A 17,435-nucleotide genomic window follows, 5' to 3' on the forward strand; every position below is an offset into this window, starting at 1 on the left:
GTCCCTGGCACTTCTGTTCGGAAATGCAGAGCTACCTTTTAACGTGCTGAAAAGTGTCCTGGGAGGTTCCTGTGCGGTGTTGCTCCCTGAGAGCTGGTCAAGCCACAGGGCGGAGGATGATACACCAGACCTGTGTAGCTGTAAGGCGTGACCAGGAAACCTACTATTTCTTCATGTTCATCTTCCATGTGGAAACCAAAACATTGCTGTAACAGAGTCATTAGAGTATCAGGGGTTGTCAGCTGGGAACGCCAGGGCGTGTTCTGCAGGTCACAAATTCAAGGTCGTTCTTCAGTAATTCATAATTTTGATAACAATTAGGTATTAACTACTCTTTGTCATTAACAGTGTAGGCAAAGATTAAATCAGTGACTGAGGTTTGAAAAGGCCTGTGCTGTGTTGAGCTCTGAGATGTCCCTTGTAAGGTTGCTGCATTTCTTTTAACTCTTTGAAACAAACCCAGTTAGCAAAGGAAAACCCAAGGTACAGCAGACTCCATCTTTAAAAAGATGGAAGTGTCAGAACTGCCTTCCAAAGATGGAAAATGTCAGAGGTGTTTCTATTTTTCTGCGTTTGACACAGATGTCCCCTCATGCGTTCATGAAATTATGTCCAGATTGTTGTTACTCTCCCCTTTTCCTTCACTTAGTGCAATTAAATTTGCTCTTTGTAATTTGGCATGTTTTAGGAGATTACATTTGAAATAAATTTTAAGGGTAATTTTTAAATAACTGGGGAGACAGGAAGTTCTGCATGAGTCTGTGTGCTCTGGCGCACTGGTTTCTCATCTATCATTTCTTTTAACTGAGTTACAGCAAAAAAAAAAAAAATAAAATGCCCCTTTGGAAAAAGTAAAGAATAGTTTTGACCAGATGCCATCTTTACTGTATGAAAGGAGAATGAGGATTTAAACATGCTTTTCCCCTTTTGGAGTAGTCCAGAGTGAGGAATTGATGTATGACAGCAGCAGGGAAAAAAGCAACATTTTCTGTGCTACTCAAAATGGAGCAGAGGAGACCGCGGAGCCTTTTTTGTTCTGGTCGCCCAGTCAGACCTTTCTGCTGCTCCCCTTGGTCACAACCCATCTCTTTCTACCTTACCATCTTTCAAATCTGATGTTTTCCTTTTCTCATAGCCTGTTGTGTTACCGCAGGATTATTGCTTTTTCACCCTACTTAGGGAGCAACAGAGGAGCGTAGAGGACACAGCAGCCAGCCTTATGTTTTCATTTTCAGATGCTTTTCTAGCTGGTAGAAATGGCAGAGAAGGATCAGTTTAATCCAATAATCTTTTTTTTTGTTTGAAAGCTCAATTTTGATAATGAGTTGAACCTTGCTTTCCAAACTTCAGTTTTCAGTACAAATGACACGTTTTTCAGAAGTTCATAATTAGGCTGAGCTGTGGCCTGACTTCCCTCAGGATGTCAAAAGAAACTTTCCTAGAAAAAAGAACAATTATCAAGTTTCAGATTCTTCAAAACACAAAGGTGTGAGAATTTACCCCTTCTAACTATCGAGTAATTTTTTGACCCTGACAGACTTGTCTCGGAACTCATTGGAAAGTGCTGAAAAACTGGGTTTGCTCTCTGCAACATAATTAGGTATTTTCCTTGAGTACGGACTTCTTCCAAGTCAAATAGTGCTGGGATTTTTTGGGGGAAATTTCAACCCATCTGTTAAAGGAGTAAGCACCGAGGGCGGGGGGACGGGGGGGAAAGCGGGGGGGGCTGGAAGGTGCAAGGCTTTTCTAACTAGAGGCATCACTGTGAGACCTGCCTTTTCATGAGTCTGTTGGAAAGGTTTGTTTCCTCTTCTCAGAATGGTTTAGCTTTATGCTGGGGTCATTTTGTGATGTGCGTTGACCACAAATCCAGACTTACTGCAGTTACACTCAGCAGAAATAAGCTGTGTGTTTTGGTGTCTCTGCAGCAAGACCGCAACCTGGCTACTATTCTCAGCTCCCACCGTTTCCCCACAGTGAGTTGAGTTTTGGGATTATTTCTTTTCTTCTTACACCAGCCACTTCTGGAGTCTAACTGCCTTAGTGTTACTCATCTGGTCTCCAAGTTTGCCTTATAGTAAGATTTCCCGTGTGCTGCAGTTTGGTTGTCAAAACCCAAGAGTTAAAAGCCAAAAAAACCCTGGGTATGAAGTTTGTTCGATGCTTAGCTTCCCCTCAATCAAGAATGGCATGGGGTTGGGTGGTTTTTTTGCATTAGCGTCCCGCTGGGGCATGCCCTTGTATGACCGTATCCCACGTTCGCACTGTGTGATGGTGATTGTGGTGTGGAGGCCCTGAAGTCAGAGCCAGCCGGCGTCACCTCCGTTGCAGAGGCTGACTGCATTTATGCTGCATGAAAGTGCCACGCTATTTCCAGCCAACTCAGCTGTCTTTGTGCCATAATGCGGATGAGTACGATGTCACCTTTCTTCCTCATACCAGTTTTTGTACTGTGCTGCCATTGAAACAAGCTTTCAGCTACTGAGGAAGTTCTTTTTTTGTGTGTCTACGTTAATACAGATTTATTGAAATAGACGAGACTCCTAGCTATAAATAAGATGGCGTACATTGTGGTTGCTGAATGAGTTTTACAGAAATGTCTATGAAGGGCATCCAGTTAGGCTGTATATTTAATACGCTTTTTTACGCAAGTAACTTATTTTTGGTCATGCCTGAGATCTACCAGCAACCTCCATCATGCTGACTTTATTTTAAAAGTTGTTGAAACAGCAAATAATACTAAGATTTAGAAAGAGTAGGGGGTAATAAAGAACTTTTAATTCAGGGTAGGACAGATTATGAATGACTGTTAGTACTTAAAGGTGGCACTTGCGAACTTTAAAATTTTAATACAGAATCAGAGGTGGTTTCTCCACTAAAGAACATTTAAAAGAGATTAGATGTTTCTGAAAATGCTGTATTTCTGAAAATTATTTGGTATCTTTTGAGAAATGGCCTATCAGTAGGTAAGTCTCCACCATTTCTTACGTATGCCAACATGTCTTTGGCAGTTACATCTCCTTTTTTTTTAAAATCCTTTCTTCTTTCCTGGACTGTCACTTATGCTAATGTATCCTGGTTTGGGACATAGATACACATTTGTGTAGTTGTTTAGGAAAGTTGCTGTCCCTCAGTTAGCTACGTGGAGTATCCCGTGGCCGTTGTCACCTCGCAGCTGCAGATAGGTAACCTCCAGCTAGAAGATAACGCTTTGTTACTGAGACAGCTTTTCAGACTCCCATCGGGGTATGTCTTTACTTCCACCACTGCTTTTAACTTCTCAGGGTGCAGCCAGTGGTGGCTTTTGCTGAAGTGTAGCCCCTTCCTCACTTCCCCCTGATGATAGCAAAGCAGCTGTTCCCGTGATGAGAAATGAGAGGAGGTATTTCCATTCCGCTTGAATTTCCTGGTCAAATTATCTTATCCGGTGCTATTAAATTCCTTGTTTGCCACACCAGGAACAGAGATACTCTTATTTTTATGCAAGGAAAGGTTATTTTTGTCCAAAAGCTAGAAAGATTCAAGTTCCCAAGAGCATCTAGAAGCTTCAGATACTACATGTTGACTTGTTCCTTGTCAGAACAGCTCTGTGTAGTGGTAACATTTTATTTTCCTGAGGAGATCAGCAAGCTGTTCGATTTTAGTGTGGCGTTCCTGATGCTGGATACCAAAGGTGGGGTAGAGCCAAGATGAAGCTTATGCTGTGACCACACTGACAGCTGTTTCCATATCTCATTGAAAAGAAGAAACTATTTCCTGCATCTTTTAATGCTAGACCTGTCAGACCTCGCAGCCGATGGTTGGGCATGATCCTGCTCCAGTCAGAGCAATGGCTTTCCGCCGTTGTTTTGGATGGCCTCCTGTGTAGACAATTTTGTAACAGAGATTTTCTTGGGTACCTTTCCTAAACACAGTCTTCTTAGAGGGTGTTCTTTTAAATCATAGATGCCAACTGAGACATCGGATGGGCTGAGAACGATGGTATCGGCAGGTTGTGGATGCCCCATCCCTGGAAGTGTTCAAGGCCAGGCTGGATGGGGCTTTGAGCAGCCTGGTCTAGTGGGAGGTGTCCCTGCCCATGGCAGGGGGGTTGGAACTGGATGATCTTTAAGGTCCCTTCCAACACGAACCATTCTATGATTCTATGTTTAGTATAAATACAAGGAGGTTTAGCTTCACCTTATTTAGTTCGGGAAGGGCTTGTCTCCAGCGTTTAAGGATTTTTTTTAAACATCTCTAATTTAGCTCAGTCGTTAATAAGAATGTTCCGCTTGTAAAAATAACTCTGGATAATCTTAAAAGTATGTTTGAAAATGCTTCCAAATACGCTAGCACTTACCATTGCTAAATTGTGACAGCCAGTGTAGCATTATTGGAAAATCAGTTGTTTTTCGCTCTGCTTTAATATTCATTCAAACTGGCTGTAAAAGTGATTGCTTCTTGAACTTTTAGGAAGTGGGGTTTATATCCAGAGATTCGAGTACTCTGGTACTGTATTGATTCATACAAGAGCCTGGATGGGCTCAAGCAGGAAGGCGGTGTGATGCATTCCATTAGTCTCTCCCAATATTGGTATCGGTTACGCTACTTTGCTACTCCATTAAAGTGCCAGCTCATAAATTGTTTCTAATGAGTGTCTTGTAATATCTTGTGATAGTGTTTTCAGACTGGAAGGTACATTCTTGGGAAAATACCAGGCTTAACTAGGTTATTGAGCTGTAGAGTTGTTACCCATTAGATAACCGAGAAGTGAAGATGGAGGTGAAGGATATCTGCAGCTTACAATGGAAACTGTGTATGAAGCCAAGTAATCCTAGACTTCTGTCCTGAGCCCACACACGTGCTCTGTTAGTTCTGAACCATCTTTAAACTTGCGTAAGCAAACATCTGTCCTTCGGGAATACACTGTGAAACACAATATTCCATTGCTGAGTCCTTTTATCTCTTTGCAGAAGAGAGTAAAAATAGTGCTTGGCAACTGGGTTGTGTTTGGGGACAGAGAGTAGTTAGTGTTATATACTCAACAAAAATGGTCCTTTCTCTGTGGGTGTGTTTTTTATTTGCCTCTGTGTGGTTTAATCTTAATCTGCTGTACAATGTCTGGGCTTCACAATAAAATAGTTCTTTATTAACTTTCCTTATCATTGTTCTTAATGTGCACGCTGAGGACTTGAGCTATTTACTGGACTACCAACTATTTCATAATATTTGTCTTTGGCCAAAGACTTTTCTTCAAACTATATTTTACCTGAGATAACAGTTGCTAATTTCTGGTTTCTGAGACTGGCGTTTCTACAGCTAGAAGACATAGGTAGAATTGCTACAAGAGGTACAGAAATACGAGTTCATGTTGATGCCATGGTTGGAAAACAAAATTGTTCATCTCCTTATATTGAAGTTATCTCTGTATACAGAAGCACTGTTATTTTTAATTCGCTCATAAGGGCAATGCTTTGCTGCTTTTCTCCTCCACTTACAGCTTATTTTTCCATGCATCAAGCTGGAGAGAGGAGGTACAAGTGAATTGGCAACAAAGCAAACATGTTGAAAACGGTAACAGCAACAAAAACATTCTTCAGAAGCATCTTATTTCTTTAGTCTGTCATTCCCGTATCTGTTCAGACAGTTCCCACGTGATTGTGGTGTTACTTCAAGTTCTTTTCAGTATACTCATTCAAGACTGTTTAAAAAGAGATGAAAAATCCACTGATGAAAATAGAAGCATGGCATGGATGACAGGGTAAATGGGAGCTCACCTGAAAAGAGGAAGCTATAGTAAAGGTTTCACATTTCAGACTATGAATTTTTCAGGCCAGCCTGATACAGAAATCTCTTCTGCATTGGCCTCCCAGTGAAACACAGCAGATATGTAAGTTCTTGTCTATATCAAAAGGCACTTACGGTCTACTGAGGAGATTTCACCATTACTGCAAGACTTGAAATTCTGTTTAGAAAAAAATCCAGTGAGGGATGGTGGATTATTTGGGGGTTTCTGTATGTATGTATCTCAGTGAATTCTGCCCTGGATATCTGATTTTCTAAGTGGACCTAGTATTCTGTGTAGAAGTATCACTGGTAATTCTTCCATTGGGGTTTTTAAAATAGAGCAGCAATATATTTGAGCGTACTTACACGGTCAGTTTTCAGTGTAAAACCTGCTGTAGAAATTTCAGACAAAGAAATTTCAGGCATCCTTTGAAAAGCACGGAGGACTTGTTTTCTGATACAGAAAAGCTATTGGTACTTGGTGATGTCGTTACGTGGCTTCTGCCTCTTGAAGAACTGTTTCTTCAAAACTGTGAATGAGCCTTCTCAATCTTTTATTTCTTTCTGTTTCGGTGCATGAACTTCATTGCTTCTTGGTTTGTATTTTTTTAAGGATAGTAGTACAGTGTGGTGGTATTTAATTAAGAAAAAAAAAAGACAGCAACTTAATAGCTTTTATCTGTTTTATCTGCTGTACTACAGCATTTGATAGAAGCTAATAATGCCCGTGTCTTTTGTGTGCATCTGACTGGTGACCTGGCGTATTCCGGTTTTGTATCCTTAATGCCCGCGTGATCTGTGAATCAGAGAGAGAACGAACCATGCAGTTAGATTTATGCCAAACTCTTCTTCTCTATGTTTTGGGGTGGGCTGGGGCAGAAGGGAAGACTTGTTCTTCACATAGAGAATGCATTTTCTAGGTTGACTTTGTTTGTTTCTTTGGTAGGATTTTTCCAGTTAAAGACGTACCTGCAGAGCCTGAAGCTCTTACACACTGGCTATATCAACGATTCATTGAAAAGGAGGATCTCTTGACACATTTCTATGAAACAGGTAGGATGATATTTAGCAAAGAGAATGGTCCTTTTCTTACAAGGAGCTCAAAATAATTTAAGAACGCGTGTACGTTCTTCACACGAATACAGTAGATATAATTATTAATACTAAAAGGGATTAAATAAGACTCTTGTGTGAGGCAGGTTATTTTATCTGCTTGGTGTGGCTATTTAGCGTGTTCCTCTGGTGCTTGTACCGTTAGAGAAAACTGATCTCGGTCATCTCTGCAGGTCTAACCCAGAACCGTAGTCCTCTTCTGTTTCCTGTTCAGCTGAACAGAAAGATGCTATGATGGAAGGATCTGTAAGAATTACAGACAGCATAAAGTCCTGATCTGCAGCCCGGTGCTGTCAGTACTGACCTCCTGGCAGAGAGGTACTGAGGATCACTTCCATCATAATGTACCTTTGGTGTTAACGGAGCAGAGGAATCTAAACAAATTTAGGGCCTTAATAACATTACTGAAGGGATACTGGCAAACACGTGATTTAAAATATCGGGTAAATACTTGGAAACCGTAGCTGGAGAAGTGTTTCCTCAAGGCTCTTTTTTTTCCATCCAGTTGATACTGAAGTATGTTATCTGCCCTCCAGCAGGGGTGGGTGTGTGTTCAGAATACGAAACAGAGGAATTCAGCATCAGAAAAAAAAAGCAAATCCAGAGAGGAAAAAATAGAGTTTTATTTAGACATACAGGAAAGGAAGTTTATCAAACATAGACTGAGTGGGAAGACTCCAGATGAAATACCGCAACTTGTCTCTCAAGAAAATTAATCTGTTCATTACAAAGTAGCGCAGTTGTTGAGGGGGGGAAAAATATTCAGTCTCTTGAATCAACTGAGTTTTACGTTTCAGAGTGAGTATGTTAAACATAGATGTTACTTCTGTTAGACGATTTATTGCAAAGACTGTGTTAATTCAGCTTCGAGTGCTTAATTGATTGATGCTAGTGCTTAAAAAGATTAGTAGAATTCTTTAACAACCCAGAGTTGTATTTTGCTTTATGAAATACCACTGTCACTCATCCATCATCGATGGCAAAAGCCAGACCCTGCTATGTGAGTTGCATCCCAATGCATATATTGGACTTTATTAGACAAATAAGTTTGTGAATCTACATAAAACTACAAGTGTAGTCAATAGGAGGTAAGGAATTCTTGTTATTGAGACATAATTTCACAAACAACATTAAAATAAATCATACCCAAAAAAATCTAACTAGACCTGAATTTCAGAGAGTATAATGAATATAATCAGATTTATTCATTGAAATGCGCTTCCAAAATAGGATAATTGGTTATAATTTGCCAATGTAATCAGTATGAATTAATAAGACATATTTTAAATGTAAATGCTATGACATAGTACCTTATTAGGCATAAATTAGCATAATTTAAAGTTACTGCCATTTATGCCAGTTGAGAACTTGCTTGCATTGCTTTTTGTTGGCTTACTGCAAAAGTGCTGCCACAGTTTTTTGAAACCCCCTGGAAAAGTCCTGAGGCCTGATATGAGGGGAATCCCTGATGCTGCTCCAGAGCTCGCTTTGTATTGACGGTTACGTTATCTAAAGCTGGTGTGCTTTTAAGACTAAGGGCTGTTTCGGCTTTTTTATTTTTTAATTTTTTTGGAATACACACTACTTAGGAACTTGTCTTAGTTCATAAAGCTTACTTTGTGAAGCTGGAGTAACATTTAATGCTACGTGAAACTTTAAAAATTTGTATTGACAATTTGACAATGTCATTGGTAGAGGAATACATTTTTTTGGGCATATTTTTATTTGGGAAGTAGAAGAAACAAAGCCTAAAACACCTTTTTCCTTTTTGCTGTATTCCTAAGTGTTCAGAACTTTAATGGATCTGGGGAAAGCCTGTAATATTAGGCTTCTTAAAATTAAACAAAAAAAATCTATCCTCCTAAAATTTTAATATGAAACTGTCCCATCCTTTCTTACAGGTGCATTTTACACATTTCATCTATAAAATTAAAAATGTTTACAGTTAATACCTGTAGGTATAAACAACACCAAGACTCCTATTTTAGCAGCTAGTGGAAAGCTTGTATTGACAAGTTCATGATTTCTCTGAAGTCCTCAGCAGGATGAACTTGAACACTGTAGTAACAGAAATGAGATCACATTTAGCAGATTGAAAGCGCTTGGAGACTAATTAAAAAAAGAGGAGCTTATCAGTTTGGAAATGAGTACCGTGTACTGAAGTCATCATGCTCCTCGTTCACTCTGATCATAAGCCAACTGGTGAGATGTAACTAGAACAGTCAGCAATGTCGTCCTACAGGGCAACAGGAGAGGGCTTTCACCAGTTCTACGGAAATAGTCTTCATTGTACCAAGTCTGAAACCTCATCCGGAAATTCTGCGTACAGGTCCATCGTCCCCGTTCACGAAGTATGAATTGAACCGGGAAGAGGGGCAGATAATAGGTGCTAAGATGATTAAGGGGAAGGAGGAGTCGTTTCTGTGAAGGACGACTAAAAGTGCTTGGCTTGTCTCAGCTGTGAAAGTGCAGGATACTTTTCTCTGTAAGACACAAGTTGGCTTGGGAGAGGGGGAAGAGGCCGTCGCTGTCGGTACCAAGGAGAAAGGAAAGTTACTGAAACCAAAGGTCGGTGTTGGTACAGAAAAACAAATGGGCCGCGGAAGAACAAACGTAGCATGGAGTGGACAAATAGAAGCTTAGCAGTGAGAATTACCGGGGAATAAATGGTGTGGTGAATCTGCCCTTGTGTGAAAATAGGTATCAGTGAGAGGAGGATGGGACTCATCAAGGGGTTTTTTTAGGGTGTGTGTGTTTTTTGGTTTTTGTTTTTTTTTTTAAATCTAAGACCATTCATTCAGGAAGAAAAGCTTTGTCTTAAATGCTTGATTGCAGTTCCTCCAGTGATTGCAAATGCGAAGCATAGAGATAAGTTGCTGATGGTATCTAATTGCCCAAATTGTGTGGTTTCTAAGATTAAAAATTGACACTGCTGTATCTTTACTCTTTGAATCATTCATCTCTTGTTCTTCTATGAGAAGTCATGACTCCATAATGCTGCAGCAAGTACATCATCTTCTCTGGCATATTTAGAGTTTTTATATCCGCTGTTCAGGATTAACAACAACAGAAGTGGTTCATATCATCGAGGCTTTGTGTATCTCAGTAAAATGCAATGCAAATTATTTAATATACTGATGTAAATATATGCAAACAATTTGCTTATGATCATAAAGCTCTGATGTATTCAGACACATTTAATTTAGTGTTCTAAGTCAGGAACAAAAAAAGAAAAAAAAAAATAGGAAAAATGAATTTTTTAATTGTGTCAGCTGTATGTCCTGCCAGTCTTTCTCAGCTAAACAGGCATTTCAGTAGAACCTTTCTGGAAGACTGCGTGGCAAATTACAGTCGATATGACCGACTGGCCAATGCATGTTCAAACAACGTGTAGAAACGGTTGTTTTTTTAAAAAAAGAAAAAAGTGCGTGTGTATATTTATATTTGCAAGAGGAACCTTGAGAATATGTGTGTTGCTTCTTCACAGTATATAAAATCATTATCAAGCAGCTGTAAAGTTTAATGTGGAATCCATTCAATTTGATCATACAGGCGCTAATAAAACTTCCAAAATAGCCCAGAACACTTAGTTGACAGTCAGATCTCCCTGCAAAGGTTGAATACAATGAGGATAGGTGTTTTTAAGGAATGCTTTGAAGTTTATCCTTAAAGTTTGTATCCAAATGAAATGAAAATTGTTCTTAATAATTAAGATAAGGGTTGTTTTTTTTTATTTTCTTGAATTCCGGAGAATCTTTTGGAAGTTTAACAGCATAATACAGAAGTAACCGATTAATCGTTTGTGGGCACCGTTGCTGGGACAAGTGGTGATGGTAAAGAATTGTGCTTTCAGGCTATCGTTCCTGCTGCAGAAGCATGAAACGTGTTTTCTTTTCTCTTTTAGGAGCTTTTCCTCCACTGCAGGGTCAAACAAAAGCTATTTCTCGGGAGATGACCCTCAGTAACCTGTGGCTAGTCGGCATACAATCACTTGCATTTTTGTCAGGCGGTATGTGGTACTGCATCTTTCAGTATTTTTATCATTGCCTATTTTAAACGTGGAATGGGACCTGAGGACACAATGGGAATCCAGGCTCTTGCAAACGAGTGTCTTGTTGTATGTGCAAATGTGAATATTCAAGAGTAAAGGAAAATACTGGACGGACTCTTCCCTCTCTTTGGGGAAATTTTAAACTCCACTAAAAGTGAAGATCAGTAACATAGTGACCTGATGATGTATTATTTTAAGAATTGTCTGTATTTTTAAAAAATGTATACTCTCACCCACACTTAAGCAAATTCAGCATTTGGACAAAAGGTGCAATCGTACAACCACCGTAGAAGAATGTCTGTGACAAGAAAGCTCTGTCACCACAAGTATTTCTTGGCATCGTAGTTAGAGCTCAGAAAATTCAGCAACTTGTCTCTTCAGTAGTCTGTACAGCATTGGTGTGGTTAGAGATTCCTCATTTGCACAACTCGTACTTTCTTGCAACTCATTGTGCTGGAGTCAAAGATACTCGACAGAGCTGGTGGCGGTATCTTTGCGGCTACGCGCGTCAGCAGTTGTTGTTGTATTAGGCACATTGATCTAAAACCAGGACCCAAGTAAGATCCAGCGTCAGGTGTGTTTTTGTGAGGAATCAGTCCTCAAAAAAGCATTGCAGCATCGTAGTGTGATTAGAAGCTGCCCACGTCTAATGAATCAGCCCATCTCTGCTGTGGTCTTACCATCAGCTCTCTGAATTCCGTGTGCTACCAGTATCTCGTATGATGAAGAAGCTTGGAAAATATAAAGTCACGTGGTTAATTTTCCCGTTCTGTTCAGAATGCATCTCAATGGTCATTATCGGTTTTCGAAATGCACTCTTAAAAGTGAAAATACCATGAAGGAAAGACATAAAGCTTAGGGTTTATTTGTCCCACGTTGGAAGCCAGAGCAATTCTAGCTGTTTCTGAAGGGCTGCTGGTGCTGCTGGTGATTTTTAGCCACCTTTGTATTTTGTATACTGCAGTCCAACCAAGGTGACCTTTGAGTGGTTTATAGAGGCCTTTTTCTCCCCGCTAGTTCCAAGAGTGCTAAATATACTCGTGGGAGAGTTTAAATAATTCAATGCCAACCATCTTAATGTTTTGCTAAGGAGTAATAGAAGAAAAACTAGTTTCTTAAAAAATAGGTATAATTGTTATCATAAATCTATAGGAAGATACTACTGCAAAAAAAAAAAAGTATGGCAAATACTCTGAATAACCACATGGAGGGGAGTATTAATTAGCTCACCACTGTGCTAAAATCTTACTGGAAGAAGGATGAGTTGAATTGAAGGGCAAAGTGGAACACTTTCGGACGTGTACCATAGGATACTTTTGAAAGGATGTCTGTGATGTACGGTCTTTCTTCTGGCAGGTCTAGTTGGCATTGTGTTTATGTGATTATACACAGATTTGAGAAAGCTGTTCCTAAAATAAAACTAATCTCTCTAAATACAAGCACGGTAGCCAGAACTTCAGCTGTTGGCACGCTGCCTTTTACAGAGTAATTTTACTGAGAACAAAGTAAGCCCTCAGTAGTTTTGGCTCCCAGTTAGTAATATCGATCCCCCTTCTCTCTCCCTCTCCCGCTACGTGCATCACAGCGGGTGGTGTGCCGGATACAAAACCCAGCCAGTGTTCCCTTTGCGGGGCGCCTAAGAGCACACCAAAATAGGAGGCCGTGCCAATTTGCCCGACTTAATGGAAAAATACCTAGTCAAATACACCACCCCTGTCTCCCCAAAAGCAGTGGTTTCATCCTAAGGTGGCTCCGTGGGATGGTTGCAACGTGATCCACCATAGTAAGTTCCCCCAAACTACGAGTCCCCTCGCTGACTTAACAGAACCACCGCAGGTGGGAGGCAATGGATGGTGCTTGCCTCCAGCTTCAGGTTTTGGGTAAGATGCTGTTTCTAAGTCCCATCTCTTTACACACCTGAATTCTGGTGTAACGTAAAAGCCATTTAAAAAGAGACATGCCCTGAAAGGGAGGCAGTCGTGGGAGCGTGTTCTGTTCTTTTCCCGTTGCTCTTGCTGAAGTACAGCTGATGGAATGAATGTATTTATTGTGCCGTTTGACAGGAGGGTGTTGGGGCAGCCCAGTGCCGTTACCGTGTAAGCAGTTATGTCTGCAGCACATGGGCCTAAACGGACTCTCAAAATTGCAAAATGCAGATGAGAAGCTACTCATTTCTGTCCTCCGCCAGGTGGTTTGATGAGAACCACAGAGATGCCCATAGTACAGCTGGTTTTATTTTAAGCTAGGACAGACTAGAGCGATATAAAAAGGGAAATTTATATAAGCAGATTGCACAGCAGTAACTTGCATCAGGAGGTTGTTCTTTATAGACCCTGTGAACTCCACATTGTTTTTTCAAATGCAGTATATTTATTTTTTTTCCAGTGGATTGCAGTCAATAGTGAGTGCTCACACGCTGCCTAAAGAAACTAGTAATGCGCAATAATGTTTCAGATAATCACTTGATTTATCTGGTCCTGTTCATTTTCAGTTTGTTCCTCTGTAGTTCTTACTATTGTGAGATGTTTGTTTTCAAGCACTGATAGTTGTTTTGGTAGGGTGAGTAAATAGCATTAGGTCTTAGGCTTCTTTCCTGCCTGCACTGGAAAACGTGAAGCGCGGCTGATGTCGTGTCTCCGTACGGCTGAGATGCTGTAGATGACAGTGGAATGAAACTGTTGTTAAACTCCAGAGTACGCTCCCGGCATGGACTTGGATGCTGCTTCATGAAAGAGAATAGATTGGATACAAGCAGTTTTTCTGTGAAGGGAAAAACGTAAAATGTATACGATATATAGGAAATTCTGTGCTATAAAATGCCATGCGGTCAAGACTGTTTGGAGCTCAGCCAGGCTAGTTTGGAAAACCTCAATTCCTGTTGGTTGCAGTTCGGTTCTACCTTCTGGCAGTGGGGCCAGCGTTAGAGATGTAGTGGGCGTTTTGCTGCGCCATCCAGGGGCTTCCTCTTCTGAAGAGTTCAAAGTACGTTTGGTAGAAAATGATCTTAATGAACCATCATACAGTTGATCACAAAATGGTTAATTGATATAACTTCGAATTTATGTTAGGAGAAGTATAATGGAAGAATGTATAAAGCAACACAGAATGAAAAACTTCGAGTAAAAATGCCAACTGAAAGCTGTTGCATGCAGAAGTGAGAACAGAGCAATTTAAGTGTATTGCGAATAAAGATGGTTCTCTGCCAGGGTTGCACACAAAACATCTGTACCTTCCTATGTTTAATTGTTCATAAACAAGTCGTTACAATTGAAACGATGTAAGTCCTAGTGGTTTAGCATTACTGCTCTTTGAATGCCCTTACACGAAGAGTAGCTGCCCATTCACAAGGAGAAGTGTTTTCTTCAGTGCCCTTCGGTGAGTGCGCCTTCCTTACGGATTCTCTCGTATTTTATGTACGGTTCTATTGAGCTTTTCAAAAACGATGTCTCTTGCAGGAGGGATTTTTTTTTTTTATTATTTTTTAAGTGGCTCTCATCAGATTTTGAAAAGCAAGATTTCAATTTACCGTGCTCGCTGGAAAATCAAAAGCTTCCTTCTCCCTCCTCCAGTCCTGGCATCAAAAATAAGCTGCATCTTATTATTGCGGTAAAAATACGATGATCACTGTGGTACTGTTCATTATTCACTTGTTTTGCAAATGATGTAACTTTTTTTTGTCTGACACTGCCATAAAGTGCTGTTAACGTTTTTCACCTGTTTGTACAAGATACTGCAGATACCGATCACTGTGTGTGACAGGAATGAACTGCTCCACTTTGCCTTGACATAAAATTCTGGGACCAAAGGTACTTAAAACTGGGGTTTCCAAAAACGTGAGACCGGGGTCAGGTGCATTCTCTTGATAGCTGGAGATTTTGTAGTGATCTGATATAATCACACAAAATAATTACGCATTGGGGGGTACTGTATTCTTTGGAAATAACGGAGCCATATGAAATAAAGGGTTATTTTGCAAAATTGCATATTTGATAGTTTTTACACTTTTTTTAAAAAAAGAGAACAATTGGAAGAGCAAAATTGAAAGCATACTCTGGTTTAAAATGTCTGCATACATCATGAACACTTCTGAGCAGCTTTATTTTTTTCTGGAAAAACTGTAGACTACCTGGCTGTGATACAAAAGAAGTCTTTAAAAGTATTCTATGCATTTTAAAGTTAAACCTTTTATTTTCTCATTGGATAATGAAGTAATTATACACTGAACAACTGTCCTATTAAAGTGAGTGAGTTCCTTAAAATTACTCTACGATGGTGTTCATTTTGTATGGTAAAAATGAGTTTTCTTGATAATAGTTACTTTCACCTGCAATTTTCTCCTTCCCTCCCGTGTTACCTGCATTTCTGTGTTTTGTATGATAAAATGGATGCAGAAGCCTGTAGTGACTCTCGGTGAAAAGGGCTGGTCGTGTTTGGAGTTGTTTTACTGAATTTATTTCACTGGATTTTTTTATCAAGTCTTTCCAGCAGCCAAGATGTCTTTCAGAAATGTAGACAGATACCAGAAGGAGCATTTCTCTACAGAGATTATTAGGTGTCTTTTCCCATTTTTTTTTTTTTGTGTGGCAAAAATAAAGTTGATTTTTTTCAAGATCACTTCATGTGCTTCTAATCCTTAATCACACGAGATTATTTTCTTTGATGGTTGTATTTATTGTGCTTATATCTAATAGATACACAATCTCTATTGTGCTTACCACGAACACAACAAATAGTAAAATAACCGTTTGGTTTGCTATACAGCTGCAGTGTTAATTTGTCGGTAGATAACGTTGCTTATTAGAGCTCTCATCAGGACGGACACGGAGACAAACGTTTCTATGCCAGAAGGGGTGAGGGGAGGAGCGGAGCAGTTGGGAGGAAAGGGGGCAGCAGCTTCTGCAGCCCTCGCTCCAGCTCCTGCTGGGAACTCTGCCGGCACTCAGGCTCCAGAGCTTCTCTGCAGGTCGCTGCGTAGCCATGATTCCCCTTGAGGTGTCTGAGAGCTGAGGGCACACCAAGAGCAGAACCTTGGGCCCTCATCGACCCTGGGCTGCCACCGTCCGAGAATGATGTGAATCCAGCCTTTGGGGCAGCAAGGCTGTGATCGTTCTGTACATACGTGTATTTTTTAATGGAGTGGGCTGTTTTCACACAACTTCAGCTAGGCAAAGCAATGTCAAGTGGAACAGCGCCGTTCGTTCTGTGGCTCTGGCATCTCGGGCTAACCATCGCTCTTAGCTCCCCGCCACCTTTTGTGTTCACTGCTGGTGCGTAATACTGCAACGTACAGCGTGGGAGAAAAGGAACTCCTTGGAGCATAGTAAGACATCTTGCACAATTTCCAAAACAGCGCCGTGGTTGTAGTTACATCTACCTCTTTGTTTCCCTTCTGGGTTTTGTCTTGTTTTTCCGTGTGGTGTTTTCCTGTGAGAGGTGGGGGGGAATTGGGGAGGGAGAAAGTGGGAGGGAAAACTTGAAATGGGGAGGGAAAACAGAAACTGGAGGGGGATCCAGTGCTTACCAGCTGTGTTGTCATATTGAAAAAGCCATTGTTTTTAATTCCTGCCTAGTGTGAAATGTTTGTTTAAAAAAAAAAAATCCTTCCTGCTGGAAAGAAAAATGTATTTTTAAAAGAAAAAAAAAAAATCCCTCTTTTGGCTATGAAAATGTCAGCTGTTTGAGTTGTGACCCTATCATGACACGCTGATCAGCTATAAATAAATTTTTATCTCTCAGGACTCTACCTTGTATTTTATTCTTCTTGTAACCATCGCAGGTTTTCTGAAAGGATGCTCTGCATTTTTAAATATTACTAATTTCAGCTGAGGCAGCAGATGAAAAGAGGTAAGTGAATGTCATGTGTGCACGCTCCCCTTTACACAGAAACATCTCTTGTTGATTGGAAAAAATAAAATGCACTCTGTGACATGTACTGGGAGGCTTGCTGCAGGTTAGCTCAGGGCACGGGGGAGTTGCTGCAGTTGGTTCCAGTTCAGGTGTTTCTCTCCCTCTGTCCCTCCCGGCCCCTCCGAGACCTGTGCTGAGCTTTGAATACACTCTAAGATAGCGCGCTTGGCCCATGGGGCGCACAGAGCGAGTACGTAACTTTCCAGTTGATTGTAAATGGGCAGCTTCTTTTAAAAGGAGTTGCAGAGTGACGGGCAGAGCTGTAAGAATGGGGCTCGTGAGGGACCGGGAGTCTGAAGTGTGGGCAGAAATGGTCAGACCTGTGGGCCTGAGATGGTCAGACTCGTTACGTGCTGTATTTACCTTTATTTTTGAGATCACAGTATGTCCTCCTGAAAGAAAGGCTTTCTTGTTAATATCTTTATATAGCTAGAATCCGTTAGTACTTAAATTTCCCAGCTGTCCTTAGGTTCTCTGTGGAATAAGGATGAGGTCTCCTCGGTTGGTTGTCCTTCCCAGTGTCAGTCTGGTTTTGGACCGAGTTAGCCAGTTGGTTTGTTTAAGACTTCTCCATGAGGTTGGAGAAGTGATACATCAG

General features: G+C 40.6%; 1 protein-coding gene across 1 annotated transcript in view; it reads left to right on the forward strand.

The window, feature by feature from the left end:
* Nucleotides 1-15,544, forward strand: part of LPGAT1 (lysophosphatidylglycerol acyltransferase 1) — a 69,024-nt gene extending 53,480 nt beyond the window's left edge. Inside the window, exons 6-7 of the mRNA XM_074579491.1 lie at nt 6,713-6,819; nt 10,784-15,544. Of these exons, the coding sequence (XP_074435592.1) occupies nt 6,713-6,819; nt 10,784-10,935 (259 nt within the window). The 3' untranslated portion in view covers nt 10,936-15,544. The remainder of the gene's footprint in view (nt 1-6,712; nt 6,820-10,783) is intronic.
* Nucleotides 15,545-17,435: the final 1,891 nt, after the last annotated feature.

The sequence above is a fragment of the Larus michahellis genome, chromosome 3 (genome assembly GCF_964199755.1).
Source record: "Larus michahellis chromosome 3, bLarMic1.1, whole genome shotgun sequence".
Classification (NCBI taxonomy): domain Eukaryota; kingdom Metazoa; phylum Chordata; class Aves; order Charadriiformes; family Laridae; genus Larus; species Larus michahellis.